The sequence below is a fragment of the Symphalangus syndactylus genome, chromosome 4 (assembly GCF_028878055.3).
Source record: "Symphalangus syndactylus isolate Jambi chromosome 4, NHGRI_mSymSyn1-v2.1_pri, whole genome shotgun sequence".
NCBI lineage: Eukaryota > Metazoa > Chordata > Mammalia > Primates > Hylobatidae > Symphalangus > Symphalangus syndactylus.
This window is the reverse complement of record NC_072426.2, coordinates 73,856,374-73,872,682: the sequence shown is the minus strand read 5'-3', so window position 1 is coordinate 73,872,682 and position 16,309 is coordinate 73,856,374. Positions and strand designations below refer to the sequence as shown.

At 39.0% G+C, this 16,309-nt stretch overlaps 1 protein-coding gene across 1 annotated transcript in view; it reads right to left on the bottom strand.

The window, feature by feature from the left end:
- CCDC7 (coiled-coil domain containing 7) overlaps nucleotides 1–16,309 on the bottom strand; it is a 434,096-nt gene that overhangs the window by 139,755 nt on the left and 278,032 nt on the right. Inside the window, 2 exon segments of the mRNA XM_063637339.1 lie at nucleotides 4,177–4,275; nucleotides 7,263–7,373. Of these exon segments, the coding sequence (XP_063493409.1) occupies nucleotides 4,177–4,275; nucleotides 7,263–7,373 (210 nt within the window).

The window sequence follows — 16,309 nt, the reverse complement described above, 5'->3', positions numbered from 1 at the left end:
TAGAGAGACAGTTATCTTTACAAAAAGAAGCACAGGAAAGATATAAGAAACAATATTATTGGTTACCTACAAAATGAGGGGAGAGGACTGGGGAAGAAAATATACTCCTCTAAGTATAACTTTTTGCATATACATCGTTTTACTTTTGAAAGTAGTTTCATGTCCTACAGATTTCAAAAACAAAATTAAATCACCAAGGAAAAGAAGGTGGGATGAAAACTAAAAGGAAATGATGAAATGAAATCATTGAAGAAAAAATAAAAACAATAACTCATCAATATAGTATTTGACATAAACCCTCACTATTGGACGTGAGAGGTGGAGATGGAGTGTAAACAAATCATGAAATCTTTTTAGTTGTTGTTCTAGTATCAATTTGAGAGGAATTAGAATAGGGAGCAAATAACTAAAGGTATTCATGTGGTTCAGAGCTCCAGCTAACTCAGCCTCAGGGTCCATAAAATGGAAAATAGCTTCTTGTTTGGGACTCCTTCCACTGTGAGACAACCCCACCCCATGCCCACTTACACAGTCTACGCTGATGCATCTGACCCTTGCTAAGTGCTTTTCTGTGGGGTAAACTGGGACACTGGTAGAGCTGGGGACCTGCCTCTATCTAGGCTATGGCTTTTAATATGCTAGTAAGTGAATAAGGTTAATTGTTACTTTGAGTTTGGCATGTTATCTTAATAGACCAACTCAAAAACTGGCATTTCTGTTTCTGACAAACTACCACAAAGAGCAGGGTGGTCAATGAAGCACAAAGCCTTTCTGGAAGGAACACTTTGATAGGTGCTAGTGAGCCTGCAGGACACTCTCAGTGGAAGGGGGATGGGGAGGCTACTGGATCAATTACAAGAGACTCAGCATCCCACAGGACACTCTGCCAGTCATGTCAATCAATCATCTCTCTTAGAAAGTGCCAGCAGACACCATGCGGTTTTCTAGAATGCTAATGTGTTATTTACATGAGCTTTTCAATTCTGACATGGAACAATAGTCTCTTTATCCTCTGATTCACATACCAAGATATGCAATGAGTCAATTGAAAAATCCAGCAGGTGGGCTCTGACAAAGCTAGGGAAGCAATTTTGTGGTTACTGCTCCTGGCCCTAAGTCAATGCACCCAAAAAAGTTGGAGACTCTGCATACTGAGTTGTACCTAATGACTATTCTTAGCCCTAGGCACTCCCCTAAAAATGGTGGACAGCCTGTAATGCAGTCAGTTATTGAGACTCATGCTTTAATGAAAAGCAGATTCCTGATGATCATTTTGCCCAGGAACTAAGAGACGTGGGTAGTGTGCCTTCACAATAAAGCAATAATCTTGTTTAACTTAGGGAGTGAGAGGGGCATATTGTGGAGCTTATCACTACAGAATGCCTCCTTAAGAGGATCTTGACAGTGCCCATATTGCCTAAGGAAGTGCAGGAAAGGGGGACGAATGATGTAAACATCTGAAACCCTCTCCTTCCTCAGTTGGGTACTATTTTTGGCTCTGACAGGATTGCCCACCCATGACGTGTTCCCTGCTACTGGAAAACATGTTTGGGCCATCATCTGCAGAGGCTACAGTGGCCTCTTGAGGCACTCCGCTGTCTTTAAGGTCACTGATGGAGTGAGGACAGTTGTGTTCCCTGCTACTGGAAAACATGTTTGGGCCTTCATCTGCAGAGGCTATAATGGCCCTTGAGCCACTCCACTGTCTCTAAGGTCACTGATGGAGTGAGGACAGTAATGACAAGATTTGACCAGACTCAGATCTCTAGTTTCATTTCATAGCCTTTACTAGCTCAATTAAACCTCCTTATAAGATAATGTCAATTAATTTGTGGCACAATTCAGATCTTAACTGACAAATTTCTGGGCATGGAAAAAGCATCTACCACCAAGATAGCAATGAGTGACCAGTGAACAGCGTGACCTAAAAGTGGTAATTTGGCACCCATTCCTGGATGATCTAGTTAAGGGCTCTCCCCAAGAAATATATGAGTCTAGTTAATCAACGATGGAATCTGAAGTAGGACACTGATGGACTTTTCACCAAGAATCTCCTGGCCAGGTAGTGGGCCATGGGTACCAACACACAGCCCCACTAAATCCAGACTGCGATGACCCCTATGACTAATAAAAGTGCTCTTCCCTTTGCACCTCCCAGTGATATTGAAATCAATCAGAGAACCCTCCACTACTTTTGCTCAAACTTCATGCTCTCAAAAATAAAGAAAATTAAGAGTTAGGCCAAGATCCCTATATTACCAGTGGTAATCTGAGAATGTATGGTAAGGTCAGAATTCAAAGGAAAGGTGGGAAGAAATTGCATTTCTAGGGCCATTAGGATACTGGTGCACAGGTGGCTGTGATCCCCACAACCTCTGACACCAGGAACTGGGGAAAAGAAGTAATGCTCTCTGGTTTTGCATCTGAGGACACCACCAAAAGGACCCTTGATCAAACACTACCATGAGAGTATCCTTTCAGGCAACTGCAAAACTCCATTTTATTCCCCTCCCCCACCAAATGTGTTGTTGGTATAGATGTATTTTCTATGTGAACCCCCACTTGCATTCATCCCAGTCCCTGATGGAAACTGAGGCATTTAAGGTCATTTTAGTGGGGCATATGGAAGAATGTAAATATCCAGATTAACAGCACCTAGCACCTTTGTTTCCCAGAATAGCTTCCTAGGAAGAAACAGAAATGGCTGTTGTCATTTGTCGAGCTTAATGAAGCAAAAGTTCTCCATGAGACTATTTCTCCATTCAATAACTAAGTAGATCTTGTACATACCCTCAGGTGCATAATGACTCAGTTGATTTTGCTGGTCCAATGCTATATTACAGCCCTGGGCACCAAAGACACATGAGACTATAGTTGTCATACAGGATATTTTCCAAATTGAGGGAACTTGTTTGCAACAACTGACACCTCAAATGCCTTTCCATATCTTTTTTTCACTTAGATGTTCAGTTTAACCTTATATAGAATAAGTTGGAAAACATAACTAATATCCTTCCACAAGGCTACCAAACTGCTCTAATATCTGTCATCAACGCATAATGACCTCTAAATGGCCTGGTCCCAAGGGGAGGACTAGCCTTTCATTATATTAATTATATCATTTAAGTGGACTCAAGCAAGGACATCACCCAAAAGGACTGGATGCTCTAATGACTCACCAGCGGCTCTTAACTGGGCCATTAGTTCAGACAAGATACAGTTACCTAGTGCCTGGATAAAATGCCTAGGATTGATTTCTAAGGGGTGACATCTCATTCCAGAGGAGACTGCCAAGCTTTGATCCTTTCTGGTCTAACAAATAAAAACAAGCCCAGGCTAGGTGCAATGGCTCACACCTGCAATGCCAGCACTTTGGGAGGCCAAGGTGGGTGGATCATTTGAGGTCAGGAGTTCAAGACCAGCCTGGCCAACATGGTGAAACCCTGTCTCTACTAAAAATACAAAAATTAGGCAGACGTGGTGGTGCGTGCCTATAATCTCAGCTACTCGGGAGGCTGAGGCAGGAAAATCACTTGAGCCTGGGAGGCAGAGGTTGCGGTGAGCCAAGATTGGGCCTCTGCACTCCAGTCTAGTCTGGGCAAGAAAGTGAGACCCTGTCTCAAAAAAAAAAAAAAAAAAAAAAGCCCAGCAGTTACTGGAACTGTTTGGATAAATATGCTCTCATTTTCCCTATGTGGGATCCTTGATGACGTTCATTCATCTATGGGGTTACCAGAAATTCTGTTTAAGTGGGGCCATGACCAAAAGGATGCCCTAGAGTCCCTTAAACAGGTGTCCTAGGTTACCTTTCCCTAGGTTATTATGATCCCCATTTGCTGTTTTGAGTTGCGGACCTTAGCAATATCTTTGCTGATTGGTGCCTATGGAAGAAGGCCACAGGTGAGAGGTGCCCATTAAGTTTTTGGCCCCATAATTACTTTCAGTTGGCTGAAAGGCACACTACTTTGGGGGATACTGTGTGTCCTGTGGTCATGAAATAATCTAAGGGCCAGAAATCTCAAGCAAAATGTATCAATATTTTTCCCTTTTTTCTTTAATTATGGTAGGGTATTCACATTTTATCAAAGTTTAAAACTTTTGTGAACCAAAGCAAAAATACCGTCGGATGAACTTACTTTTAAATAATTTAAAGTTATCTTTACTTTTTATATTTACTAGTAATTCTTTGCCCTTTTAGAGTTCTTTGTTCCTTCACCTGCATTTCTGATTTTGACATCGAGTCTTGATGCCTAAGTATAAGATTTTCATCTGGTTCTTTATCGTGAGCTACAGAAAAAGATGCGTTTAGTCCGCTAAATTAAAAATAAATCTATTTGAAATCTATAGATTTCAAATTTACAAGTGTGCAGGGGCATTTTCTCTCATTTTTGTAAAGTTATGAATAAATTACCATAATGCTATATCTACTATGAAAATGGTGAGAAGAGTTTCAATGGGTGTGTGTTGAAACTATCTAATCATATCAATATTATTGCACTTTGAATATGTTTAATCTTAGTCTCTGGCTTTCTTAGGTTTTTTATATTTTCAATTAATACATATTCATAGACCAAACAATGAAAATGCATATGCACCAGGTTATTCATTACAGTATAATTGCAAATACTCAAAACCACCTAAATGTACAAGCATAGATCTGTTGAGTAAAGCATATAAATGATGACAATATCAACTATGGGCTATAATGTGGTCCAAAAAACCGTATATACAGTTACAAAAGGAATGAAAAAGATCCCTACAAACTGACTTGGTGATATTTCTATGAAATAATGTTTAGTGGAAAAAAATCAAAAGAGAGAATATCTAGTATACTATCTTTAAAGTAAGAAAGAAGAGGAAATAAGAAAAATATGAGGAGATATCTATCTTTATTAAATAAACACAGAAAGATAAACCAGAAAACAAAGTAGTTTGTTACCAAGTCACTGCAAACACTGCTTGCTGAGTTGCACCCAATGACTATTGTTAACTCTAAATATGTCCCTGGCATGAACAGACAGCCTATGATGACACAATTGTTTGAGATTTATATTAAATTTGAAAGAATAAAGATCTCTCAGGTTCACCTCACCAGTGACCTGAGGAGTTTATAGGAACTTGAGTAGTTTGCTTCTACCATAAAGGAGGTAATCGTGTTAAGACAGTGTGCAACAGTGGCACCATGTATAGTGTGTCACAACACAGCCCCTCGTTCTGAGTGCCCTAAAAGTGTCCAAGGAAGATGAGGAAGGGTGGCAGGGAAAAAAAAGAGATATGAGCACTAGAGACACTCTCGTTTCTCTACAGGCTATCATTTGTTTTCTGAAAGTTTGGCCCACTCATGATGAGTTCCCTGACACTGCAAGCATTGTCTAGTTACTCAACAATGAAGTCTCAAAGAAGAGCTTGATGGACTCCCCACTAAGGATCTTCTGGCCAGGCAGTAGGGCATAGGGCCAATATACAGCCCCACTAGAGTCAAAATGGTGATGATACCTATAACTAACACATGTGCTATTTTCTCTACCCATCACAATGATCTTAAGATGAATCAGAGAACATGGTCTGTGTTTACCCAGAAGTCTCAGCTTTCAAAACAAAACAAAATTAGGGGTTAGGCCAACGTCCCTATTTCCACAGTGGCACCTGAGGATGTATACCAAGTCGGAGTTCAAAGAGGTCATAGTGTAGAATTGCATAACTCGCATCATTTGAATACTAGTTTACCAATGATTTATCTCCACAATCTCTGACACCAGGATGAGGGTGAAACAGATAATGCTATATGGTGTGAGGTCTGAAGCCACCAAAAACATGACCCTTACCCAAACACAACTATGGGTGGGTCCCACTGGGCCACTACAAACCTCCATTTTTATGATTCCCTCTACTGAATATATTATTGATATAGATGTATCTTCTGTGTGAATCCCCAATCACATCAGCCTCAAGCCCTAAGGCGAACTACTGCGGTTAAGGTCATTTTAGTGAAGCATGTGGAAGACTGTAAACTTCTAAACCACAAGTGTCTAGAGATTGGTCTCCAAAAATTACCTGAGGGAGAAATAGAAATCACTGCCCTTATTGCTCAGCTCTTCATGATCATGAAGCCAAAGATGTTCATGAGACTATTTCTCCATGCAATAACTAAGTTGGCCTGTGTATCACCTTGGGTGCCTATAAACTCCATTGATTATGGGAAGCTTAATGCTATGGTACTTCTTAGAACACTGATATGACCTGACATTGTGACTGTCCATAAAGGTAATTACCCAAGCTGAGGGAAGTAGGTATAAAGCAATTGACACAGCAAATGCCCTTTTCAGCATTCCTGTCCACACAGATGATCAGGAACGGTTTGTCTTATATGGAACAGGTTGCGATACATCTTTAAAATCCCTCCACAAAACCATGATCTGGAAACAGTTCTGTTCCTATTAATCTTCTACGACATTGATGACTCCCTACTGGTAGGGAGTAGGCCAAGGCAAGTCCACTACCCAGCAAGGACTGGATGTTGTATTGGCCCACATGCAGCAACATGGCTGGGCCATTAATACATAAAAAGTACAAAGACCTTGTTACCCAAGAGGAATTCCTGGGAGTAAACTAGAAAGAGGAAACATGTCTCACTCCTGAGGAGGTAACTGTCAAACTATGGTCCCTCTCTATTGTAACAAATACACAAGAGGCCAAGCAATTTGTGAACCTATTCTGCTACTGGCAGTTCCCTTGATGGAATCCTGATTGCAATCATTTTAAAGTTACCAAAAAGGCCTCTACCTTGGAGCAGGCCCCAACCAACAGAATGCCCTGGAGTCCATCCAACAGGCCTCCTATGCCACTGTTCCCCTTAGCATCTCTGATCTTTATTTGAGTTACAGGTCTCGGCAAACTTTCACTGATTGATGCCAAATGGAAACAGCTTACTGAACAGGTCAGTGGAATAAATTGGGCTTTTGGACCTGTAACTTCCTAGAGTTGTATAAAAGGTACACACTCTTTGAAAGACAATTATTGGCCTGTTATTGTCCTTGGTGAATACTGAGCACATGATCATGGCTACAAAATACCATTACAACCAGAAATACTAACTAAAAGTAATAAATACTCTAGCTTTTGTTCTCTAGTTATCTTATGGTATTCATACTTTAAGTTCAAGGTAAAATTTCTGTAAATTCAATATTCATGAACTGAAGAAAAATATCTTTGCTGTGACTAATTTAAAATAATGTAAAGTTATGTGTAATTTTTATACTTACTGGTGAGTGGTTGCTCTGTAGAAGTTTCTTGTTTCTTTACTTGCAATTTGGTTTTTGACAATGATTCTTGATGTTCAACTACAAGCCTTTCATTTGGTACTTCATTATGAGCTACATAAAGAAAATACATTTATTTCACTAAATAGAAAAATGGATCTGTTGTGAAATTTCTGTATTTCAAATTTATAAAACATTTACATGAGCAATATCTGTCACTTCTACAAAGTTATAACTAAATTACAATAATAATAGATTTGATGAGAAAATGCTGAAAAGAAATTTAATGGCTGTATGTTGATGCTTTCTCACTTTATAAACATTTCTAGGAATCATATATAGTTAGTCTATATTTTTCCTAGATTATTTATATTGTATAGATCATATAGATGTCATAAACCAAACAATAAAAATACATATGTACAAGATTATCATTATGGCATTATTTGTAATTACAAAATACTCAAAACCACATAAATGTTCAAGTATTGGATATTGGTTGAATAAGCCAATGTATACACCATAAAGTTCTAGGGGTGTCCAAGAGAGAAAATACAGTCATGGATTCTTAGTTTCTGCTTCTGGTTGAGCCAGTAAAGCCCCTTTCTCATTCCTCTTTTCCACTTATCACTAGAGACAAACTAAAAACCATGGCTTTGGGCTGCTAAAAGCCTAAAACAAAACAGACCAGAATGACAACAACAACAAAATAAGGCAGGTTGGACAAGCTTGCTATAAACTATAGTATAATGAAAGTTATGGTTAATAATGTGGTACAATAGCTATACATAGAGTTGTAAAAGCAATTTTAAAAAATCTCTATAAACTGACCTGTAGGGATTTCCAGGAGACAATGTTAAGTGAAAAAAAAAAAAAAAATCCAAAAAAGAGAAAACTTGTAAGCCACTGTTAGGTAAGGAAGAAGGATTAAAAAAAGAAAGAAAGGAAATTAGAAAGATACTTAGCTTTACAAAATGAAACAGGTGAAATGTAAGAATACAATATAGTTGATTACCTACAAGATGAAAGAGGGAGAACTAGGGAAAGAATGGAACTTCTCTAAGTATACCTTGCATATTTTTTACTTTTGGAATCAGTTTCAGGTTTCATATATTTCAAAAAAATAAAATTAAATCACAAAGGATAAGAAGAAACTAAAACTGAAAGCAAACTTAGTGAACCTATTAAAGGGAAAAAAGAACTCATACAGGTAAATCATCAATACAATATTTAACATATGCCCTAATACTTGGGCAAGTGTGTGGAGAAGAGACGGTACACACATCACAAAATATTTTCAGTAGGTTTGTTTTTCTAGAAGTATGTGCTAAGCAATTCTAAAATAATTTTGGAACTGCAATACATCTAGATTTTAAGACCAACATGGCTGACTAGAAGCAGCTAGTGTGAACTGCTTTCACAGGAGAGAAGACAGAGTGGCAAGTAAACTTACAAATTTGTAAGTGGCAAGGGGCTTTTCAACTGGATCATCCAGGAGGCCATCTTGGGATTCATCAAGGAAGTAGTAGTGACCCATGGAGAGCAGAGAGGAGTGAAACAGGACAGCTACCTGCCTGGGATTGGCACAGAGCCAAGGAAGGCTCCCCACCGTGGGGAAAGAGTGAGTGCTTGAGAGTCCCTGGGGACACATACCTCTGCCAGGAACCTTTGCAAACCTAGGGACAAGAGATCCTGCCCAACCCTACTCCCTGGGGCCCCCAGACTGACACAGAAAGCTGCATGGAGTCTTGGCAGAGCCGCTGTTCAGGCCCATGTGGAGCTCCAAGAGCTTTGGATTCCTGAGCACCCTGGGACCAGCTGCCATAGCTCTGCCAACAAGGGAGGCAGGGATCTCCCATGCGCCCCAGGATAAGGGCCCCATCTAGGATACTGAAATGTGGACAGACTGTAGGCCTCACCTCTGGGGCGCCTTGCCATGCAAAGCCAACCGGCCTAGGTCCTCAGCACAGCTACCCACCTCACCCCCACCCCCCAACCTGATCACTTGAGCTGGCTGCAGCTCTGCATTTCTCTGAGGCAGAGATTCCAGAGGTAACACAATAGGCCCACAGCTTTTGCCACTGCCATAGTCCCCCCAGTCCCCGTTGCCCTGAGGCTAGGGAGAGAGTATAGAGCTCAAAAGCTATCTTGTGCCTCCAACAGGCGACACGTGCCATAAAGAAAAACAGCCAGACTGTTTTCCATGCAGGTCCCAGGCCTTGCTACTCCTTACTAAGCAGGGCCTTCCGACCTTGGCCCTCAACGCAGCCACCCTACTTCTGCCTGATCACTTCCATCTGTGGCAGCTCTGTGTTTCTATGGGGTGGAATTCCCATTGGCAACTGGCAACCAGCCCCTCTGCCATTGCTGCTGCAGCAGTACTCACCAGCAAGGTGAAAGAGCTCTACAATGAGAATTACAAAGCACTGCTAAAAGAAATCAGAGATGACACAAAGAAGTGGAAAAACATTCTGTGCTCATAGACAGGAAGAATCAATATTGCTAAAATTGCCATACTACTCAGAGCAATTTACATATTCTATGCTATTCCTATCAAACTACTAACAACTTTTTTTTACAGAATAAGAAAAACCTATTCTAAAATTCATATGGAGCAATAAAGAGCCCAAATAGCCAAAGCAATCTTCAGCAAAAAGAACAAAGTGCAAGATAGCACACTACAGAATTTCAAACTATTCTACAAAGTTACAGTAACCAAAACAGCATGGTGGTGGTATAAAAACATACACGTAGACCAAGGAAACAGGTTAGAGAACTCAGGAATAAAGCCACACACCTACAACCATCCGATCTTTGACAAAGCTGGCAAACCAAGCAACAGGGAAAGGACTTTCTATTCAGTAAGTTGTGCTAGGATAACAGGCTAGCCACATGCAGTAGATTGAAATTGGACCCCTTCCTTTCACCACATAAAAAAATAAACTCAAGATGAATTAAAGACTTAAATGTAAAACTCAAAAATATAAAACTCTGAAAATTAACCTAGGGAATATCATTCTGGAAGTAGGACTTGGCAAAGATATCATGAGAAAGATGATAAAAAAGCCACTGCAATAAAAACAAAATTTAACAAAATTAACAAGTAGGATCTAATTAAAAATTAAAAATTAACAAGTAGGATCTAATTAAACTAAAGAACTTCTGCAGAGCAAAAGAAACTATCAATAGAGCAAATAGACAACCTACAGAATAGGAGAAAATATTCTCAAACTATGGATCTAACAAAGGTGTAATATCCAGAATCTACAAGGAATTTAAACTAATCAACAAGCAAAAACCAAAGAACCCCATTAAAAATGGGCAAAGGATATGAACAGACGCTTATCAAAAGAAGATATACATGCTGCCAACAAGCATAGGAAAAACGCTTAACATCACTAATCATTAGAGAAATGTAAATCAAAACCACAATGAGATACCATCTCACACCAGTCAGAATGGCTACTACTAAAAAGTCAGAAATAAGAGATGCTGATGAGGTTTTAGAGAAAAAGGAAGGCTTATACATTGCTGATGGGAATGTAAATAAGTTCAGCCACTGTGGAAAACAGTTTGGAAATTTCTCAAAGAACTTAGAACTACCATTTGATCCAGCAACCCCATTACTGTGAATAACCCCAAAAGAACATAAATCATTTTACCATAAAGACACATGCATGTGCATGTTCATCACAGCACTATTCACAGTAGCAAAGACAGAATCAACCTGCTCATCAACAGTGGAATGAATAAAGAAAATGTGGTGCATATACACTATAAATTGTATCCTTTGCAGCAACATGGATAAGGCTGGAAGGAAATTATCCTAAGGAAATTAACACAGGCACAGAAAACCAAATACCACATGTTCTCTCTTGTAAGTGGGTACACTTAAACATTGAGTACACACGGACACAAAGAGGGGAACAATAGACACCAGGGCTTACTTGAGGGTGGAGGGTAGGAAGAGTGTGAGGACTAAAAAACTACCTGTTAGGTACTATGCTCACTACCTTGGTGACAAAATCATTTGTACATCGAACTCCAGCAATACACAATATAGTCATGTAATAAACCTGCAAGTGTACCACTTGAACCTAAAATAAAAGTTGAAAAATAATAATGATGCTGATACAATTGAGTAATTGTGTTGTGGACTAGTCAGGATTCACACAGAAGAAGAAAGAATATACATATATGAAATGGAGAAAGACAAGAACAACCTCTAAGAAAATGAACTGGAATTTAAGGTGTCCAAGAGATTTGCCATGAATTCTAAACATGACTTTACAGGTATATATCCATGTTTATATGCACTTGTATATGTATGCAGATGTGTGTATGAAGCTGTGTGTGTGTGTGTGTGTGTGTATAAATATAAATATAAATATAAATATAAATACACTGAAGAATCCAACTTCAGGCCAACCCTGCTATTGTGTGATCTTTCAAGTTCAATCATGGACAGTTACAAAGGCATTACCTGGCAATTATCATAGAGATTCCCAACACAAAAGAGACCTGAGGTAAGATTTGTGTACTGCAGGCATAGGAGGTAGTTGCAGTCTTGAATCAACTCCTCTCCTCTTGGCCAACCAGGCTCTTGGGCATATAACATTTTTAGTCTAGTTGCCTTAAGTTGAAAACCTCTTTATAGGGGAGAGTGGGGGCTTGACTGTATTGTTCAGACAGTAGCTGGACTGTGACAAACAATGACTGTATTGTTCAGTCACTGCCTCTGCCCAGACCACCTATGGTGTGAGGTAGTGAGGTAGAGGAAATCCTTAAAGAAACTTTTCTCAGTTCTGACTCAGTATTGTGGACTTAACCAATCCTAGCCTTCCCCACCACTACCTCCCACAGACACAGGTCCAGTCAATTGGCCCACCACAAAATTCAGCTGTTAACTGACAAATTACTAGGCTGAAATAGCAGCTACTTCCAGCACAGCAATTACTTACTAGCTGAGAGAGTGATGAAAAAAAAAATAGTAACTGAGGACTAACTCCTGGAAAATCTGAGCAAAGGCTTTCTTGAAGAGATCTTTTGTTACTGAAAATGGAATCTCAAAGGAGGAGACTGATGGGGCTCTCCATGAAAGCACTCAGGGACATGTAGTAACCAAGGGGTGCTCATTGACTAGAGTACACATCGTAATAGTTCCTATGACTAAAACAAGTGTTATCACTCAGCTTCTTCCAGTGAATCTTTAAATAAGTCAGAGAGCCTGGTGAAACTTACCCCAAATTCTCTCAGTTTTCAAAAGCGAACGAAAATATGGAGTAGATCAGGTCCTTATGTCCCCATTACCCAAGGACCTCTGCTAAGAAAAGTAATGAATTGGGAGATGGGAAAGTACACTTTTTAAGCATTTTGAATAGTGGTGTCAAGATGACTGTGATCTTGACAACCCTTGACGCAAAGATGACAGGCAAATAGATAATGCTGTCTGGTTTTTGGTCTGAGGCCAACATCAAGAGGACCTTTACCCGGGTAAGAAAATATGTGTGTCCCCAGGGCGGGGAACATCATATACCAGGGCCTGTCGGCGGGAGGGATAGCATTAGGAGAAATAGCTAATGTAAATGATGAGTTGATCTGTGCAGCAAACCAACATGGCACGTGTATACCTATGTAACAAACTTGCATGTTGTGCACATGTACTCTAGAACTTAAAGCATAATAAATTAAAAAGAAAAGAAAGAACATATGTGTGTCCCTATGGGCCAACGTAAAGTTTCATTGGTATGGCCCCAACTAATGGAGATCTTATGAATATGGATATATTATCTACGTGCAACCCCACTGACTTATCCAAGTCCTCATGGAAGGCTTATTTCCTTATTATTCCTTAACTTATTGCTGCAGTTAGAACCATTTCAGCAGGGCACAGCAAGACTGTGAACCTGCCCAATGTCCTATACTTAGCACCTCTGTCTCCCAAAATCTGCCTAGGAATAAAAAAGAAACAACTGCCTTCTTTGCTGATGTTAATATAGAGAAAGTCTCCTTGAGATTATATCCTCATTCAATAACTCAGTACATATAAGTGTAGGGCCTTGGATCAATAAAAGATTTTCAATTGATTTTGGCTGTTCAATCCATACAACAGCTCTTTGGCCTTTGTCAATGGTATCTGACATTGTAAACAAAATAGAAGCTATTGTCTAGAGTGTGAAAACTTATGTAACAATTAACACTGCACATGCCCCATTCAGTATCTATTTACATAGAGATGATTAGGATCAGTTTACCCTTGTATGGAATGGATAAAATTGACCACTAATATACTTAATTCCCTATCTGTCTTCAATGCATAAACCATAACATAGAAAAGGTCTCACTACCAGAGGAAGGACTAGCCTTCTAATCCATTCATGACACCATCCCAAACATGAAACCCCCCAAATAGGACTGGATGCTCTGTTGATGCGCAGGTGATAACTCTCTAAATCATTATTACAAAGTACAAGTACCTAGTACACAAGTGTAATTCCTGAGCATTATCTGTAAGGGGAATGTTGTCTTATTCCATGTGATAATACTGGCTCTGGCTCTCTCTGATCAAACAATTAAAAAGAAGATTAATGAGACTATTCGACTACTTACACTCTTGTATTGCCCATGTGGCAATCTTAATGCCATCCAACTACGGGGTTAGAAGAAAGTTGTTTCCTTTAAATGTGCCACAATCAGGAGGATGGCCTGGAGGTCCTCCAACAAGCAACCCAAACAGCACTACCCCGGGCCACTCTGATATCCATTTACTGTTTGAGTAAGAGGTCTTCTGTTTGCCAATTGGAGGTTATGGCAGAAGGACACTGCCACAGGTCAGAGGAATCTATTGGGCTTTTGACCCTGTCATTTTCAGAAATACCTGAAAAGTATATACCCTTTAAGAGACAATTATTGGACTTTTATCAGGCTTTGGTGAATACTGAGCACACAACCCATGCTTGTGAAATCGTCTCAAGACAAGAAATTCCAACCAAAAGTTATCAATATTTTTGTTTTCTAATTATCTTAGAGTATACATGCTTTAGGTCAAAGTTAAAAATTTCTATGAAACATATGCCCAAATACATATTCATGAATCAAAAAAAATTTCTGCTAAGTTGAACTTAAAATAAATTAAAATAGGGGGATTGATGTAAGTAAGATTGTGGAATAGGAGGCCCAGCCCTCATTCTTCCACAAAAATGAAGACTTAACAACCAGACTAGGATAAAATTGCCTTTATGAGACCTCTGGAATTCAAATGAGTGGCTACAGCACAGCAGTGGAACACAGAAACAAGGCAAAAGTGCAATTAAAGGATAATAAGAACAGTTTCAACTCTACTCATGTCACACCTCCCCCAAGCTGTCACAGCACAGTGCCAAGAGAGATCTCCTGGGATTTTCAGTTTTCCTGTGGGGAATAAACTGAGCATTGGACTTTTCCCAGCCTGTTATGGTATAAACTGAGAGGCCTGCTTATATTGCACCACAGTCAAAACACTCAGGGAATCAGCATGGCTAGATCACCTGAAGGTAGCTAAAAACCAAAAAAAAAAAGGCAGGAAGAGGGGTGGTCAGAAGCTCTCAAGAAATAGTATGGACCCAATAGCTGACATACAAATCACAGCAGCAGGCTTGCCCACAAACCCTGAGAGCCAGCACTCCTGTGGACCCTGACAGCTGACCTGCCCATGAACCCTGCTAATGGACCCACACAAACTCTGGCTGGGCTGTCTAGTGAAGGGCCAAAGCTAGCATGTAAAGATGCTTCTTTAAATGCACATACATCAATGAAAATACAAGGATCATGAAGAATCAGGGCAATACAACCCCACCAAAGTAACAAAATATAGCTCAAATAAGAGATTCTTAAAAATGGAGATCTATGGCCTTCCTGACAAAGACATAAAAATAATGGCCTTAAACAAGCTCAGTGAACTAAAATAGAACACAGATAGACAACCAAATAAAATTAGGGAAACAGCACATGAACAAAAAATGAGAGGTTCAACAAAGACTTACCAACCATAAAAATGTAAACCAAACAGAAAGTCTGGAACAGAGGAACACAATGAATAAACTGAAAAATTTCATAGATAGCCTCAAAAGCAGACTTTATTAAGCAGAAGAAAATAACAAAGCAACAAACTCTAAGACAGGTCCTTTGAAATTTCTCATTATGAGAAACAAAAATAAAAATAATGAAAAAGAGTGAAGAAATCCTATAAGATGTGTGGGATACCATCATGTGAACCAATATATGCATATGGAAGTCCAAGAAGAAAGAGAGGGAAAATGGCAGAAGGCTTACTTAAAGAAATAATGAATACAGTTTTTTTCAAATCTGAGGAGGAAAATGGACTTCCAGATACATGAAACACAAAGGATCCTAAATAGGTTGAATCTTAAGAAGTTTACACTGAGACACATTGAATTGTCAAAACTCAAAGAAAATTTTGAAAATGGAAAGAAAAAAATGACATCACATACAAGATAAACCCATAAAACTATCAATAAGCTGTTCAGCAGAAACCTTGCAGGCCAGAAGAGAATGAAATAATATATTCAAAGTACTGAATGAAATAAATGTCAACCAAGAATACTACGCCCAAAAAAATTGTGCTTTAAAAGTTAAGCATAGATACTTTTCCAGACAAACAAAAATTCAGGGAGTTAATCAACACTAGACCAGCCTTACAAGAAGTGATAAAGGGAATTATTAAAGTTGAAATGAAAGGATGCTCAACAGTAACACCAAAGTGTATGACAGTATAAATATCACTAGCAAGTAAATATATTGATAATCAGAAAATAATGTAATACTGTAATAGTGGTACATGAATCATTTTAACTCTAGTATAAAAGTCAAAAGCAAAAGTATTAAGGATAACTATAATCACAAAAATTGGCTAATGGATACAGAATATAAAGTAATTTTTGACATCAATAACAAAAAATGGGGGTGGAATAAAAATGTAAAATTTTTGTATACAATTGAAGTTAAGTTGTTAACAATTTAAAATAGACCATTTTAACCGTATTTTACTCAAA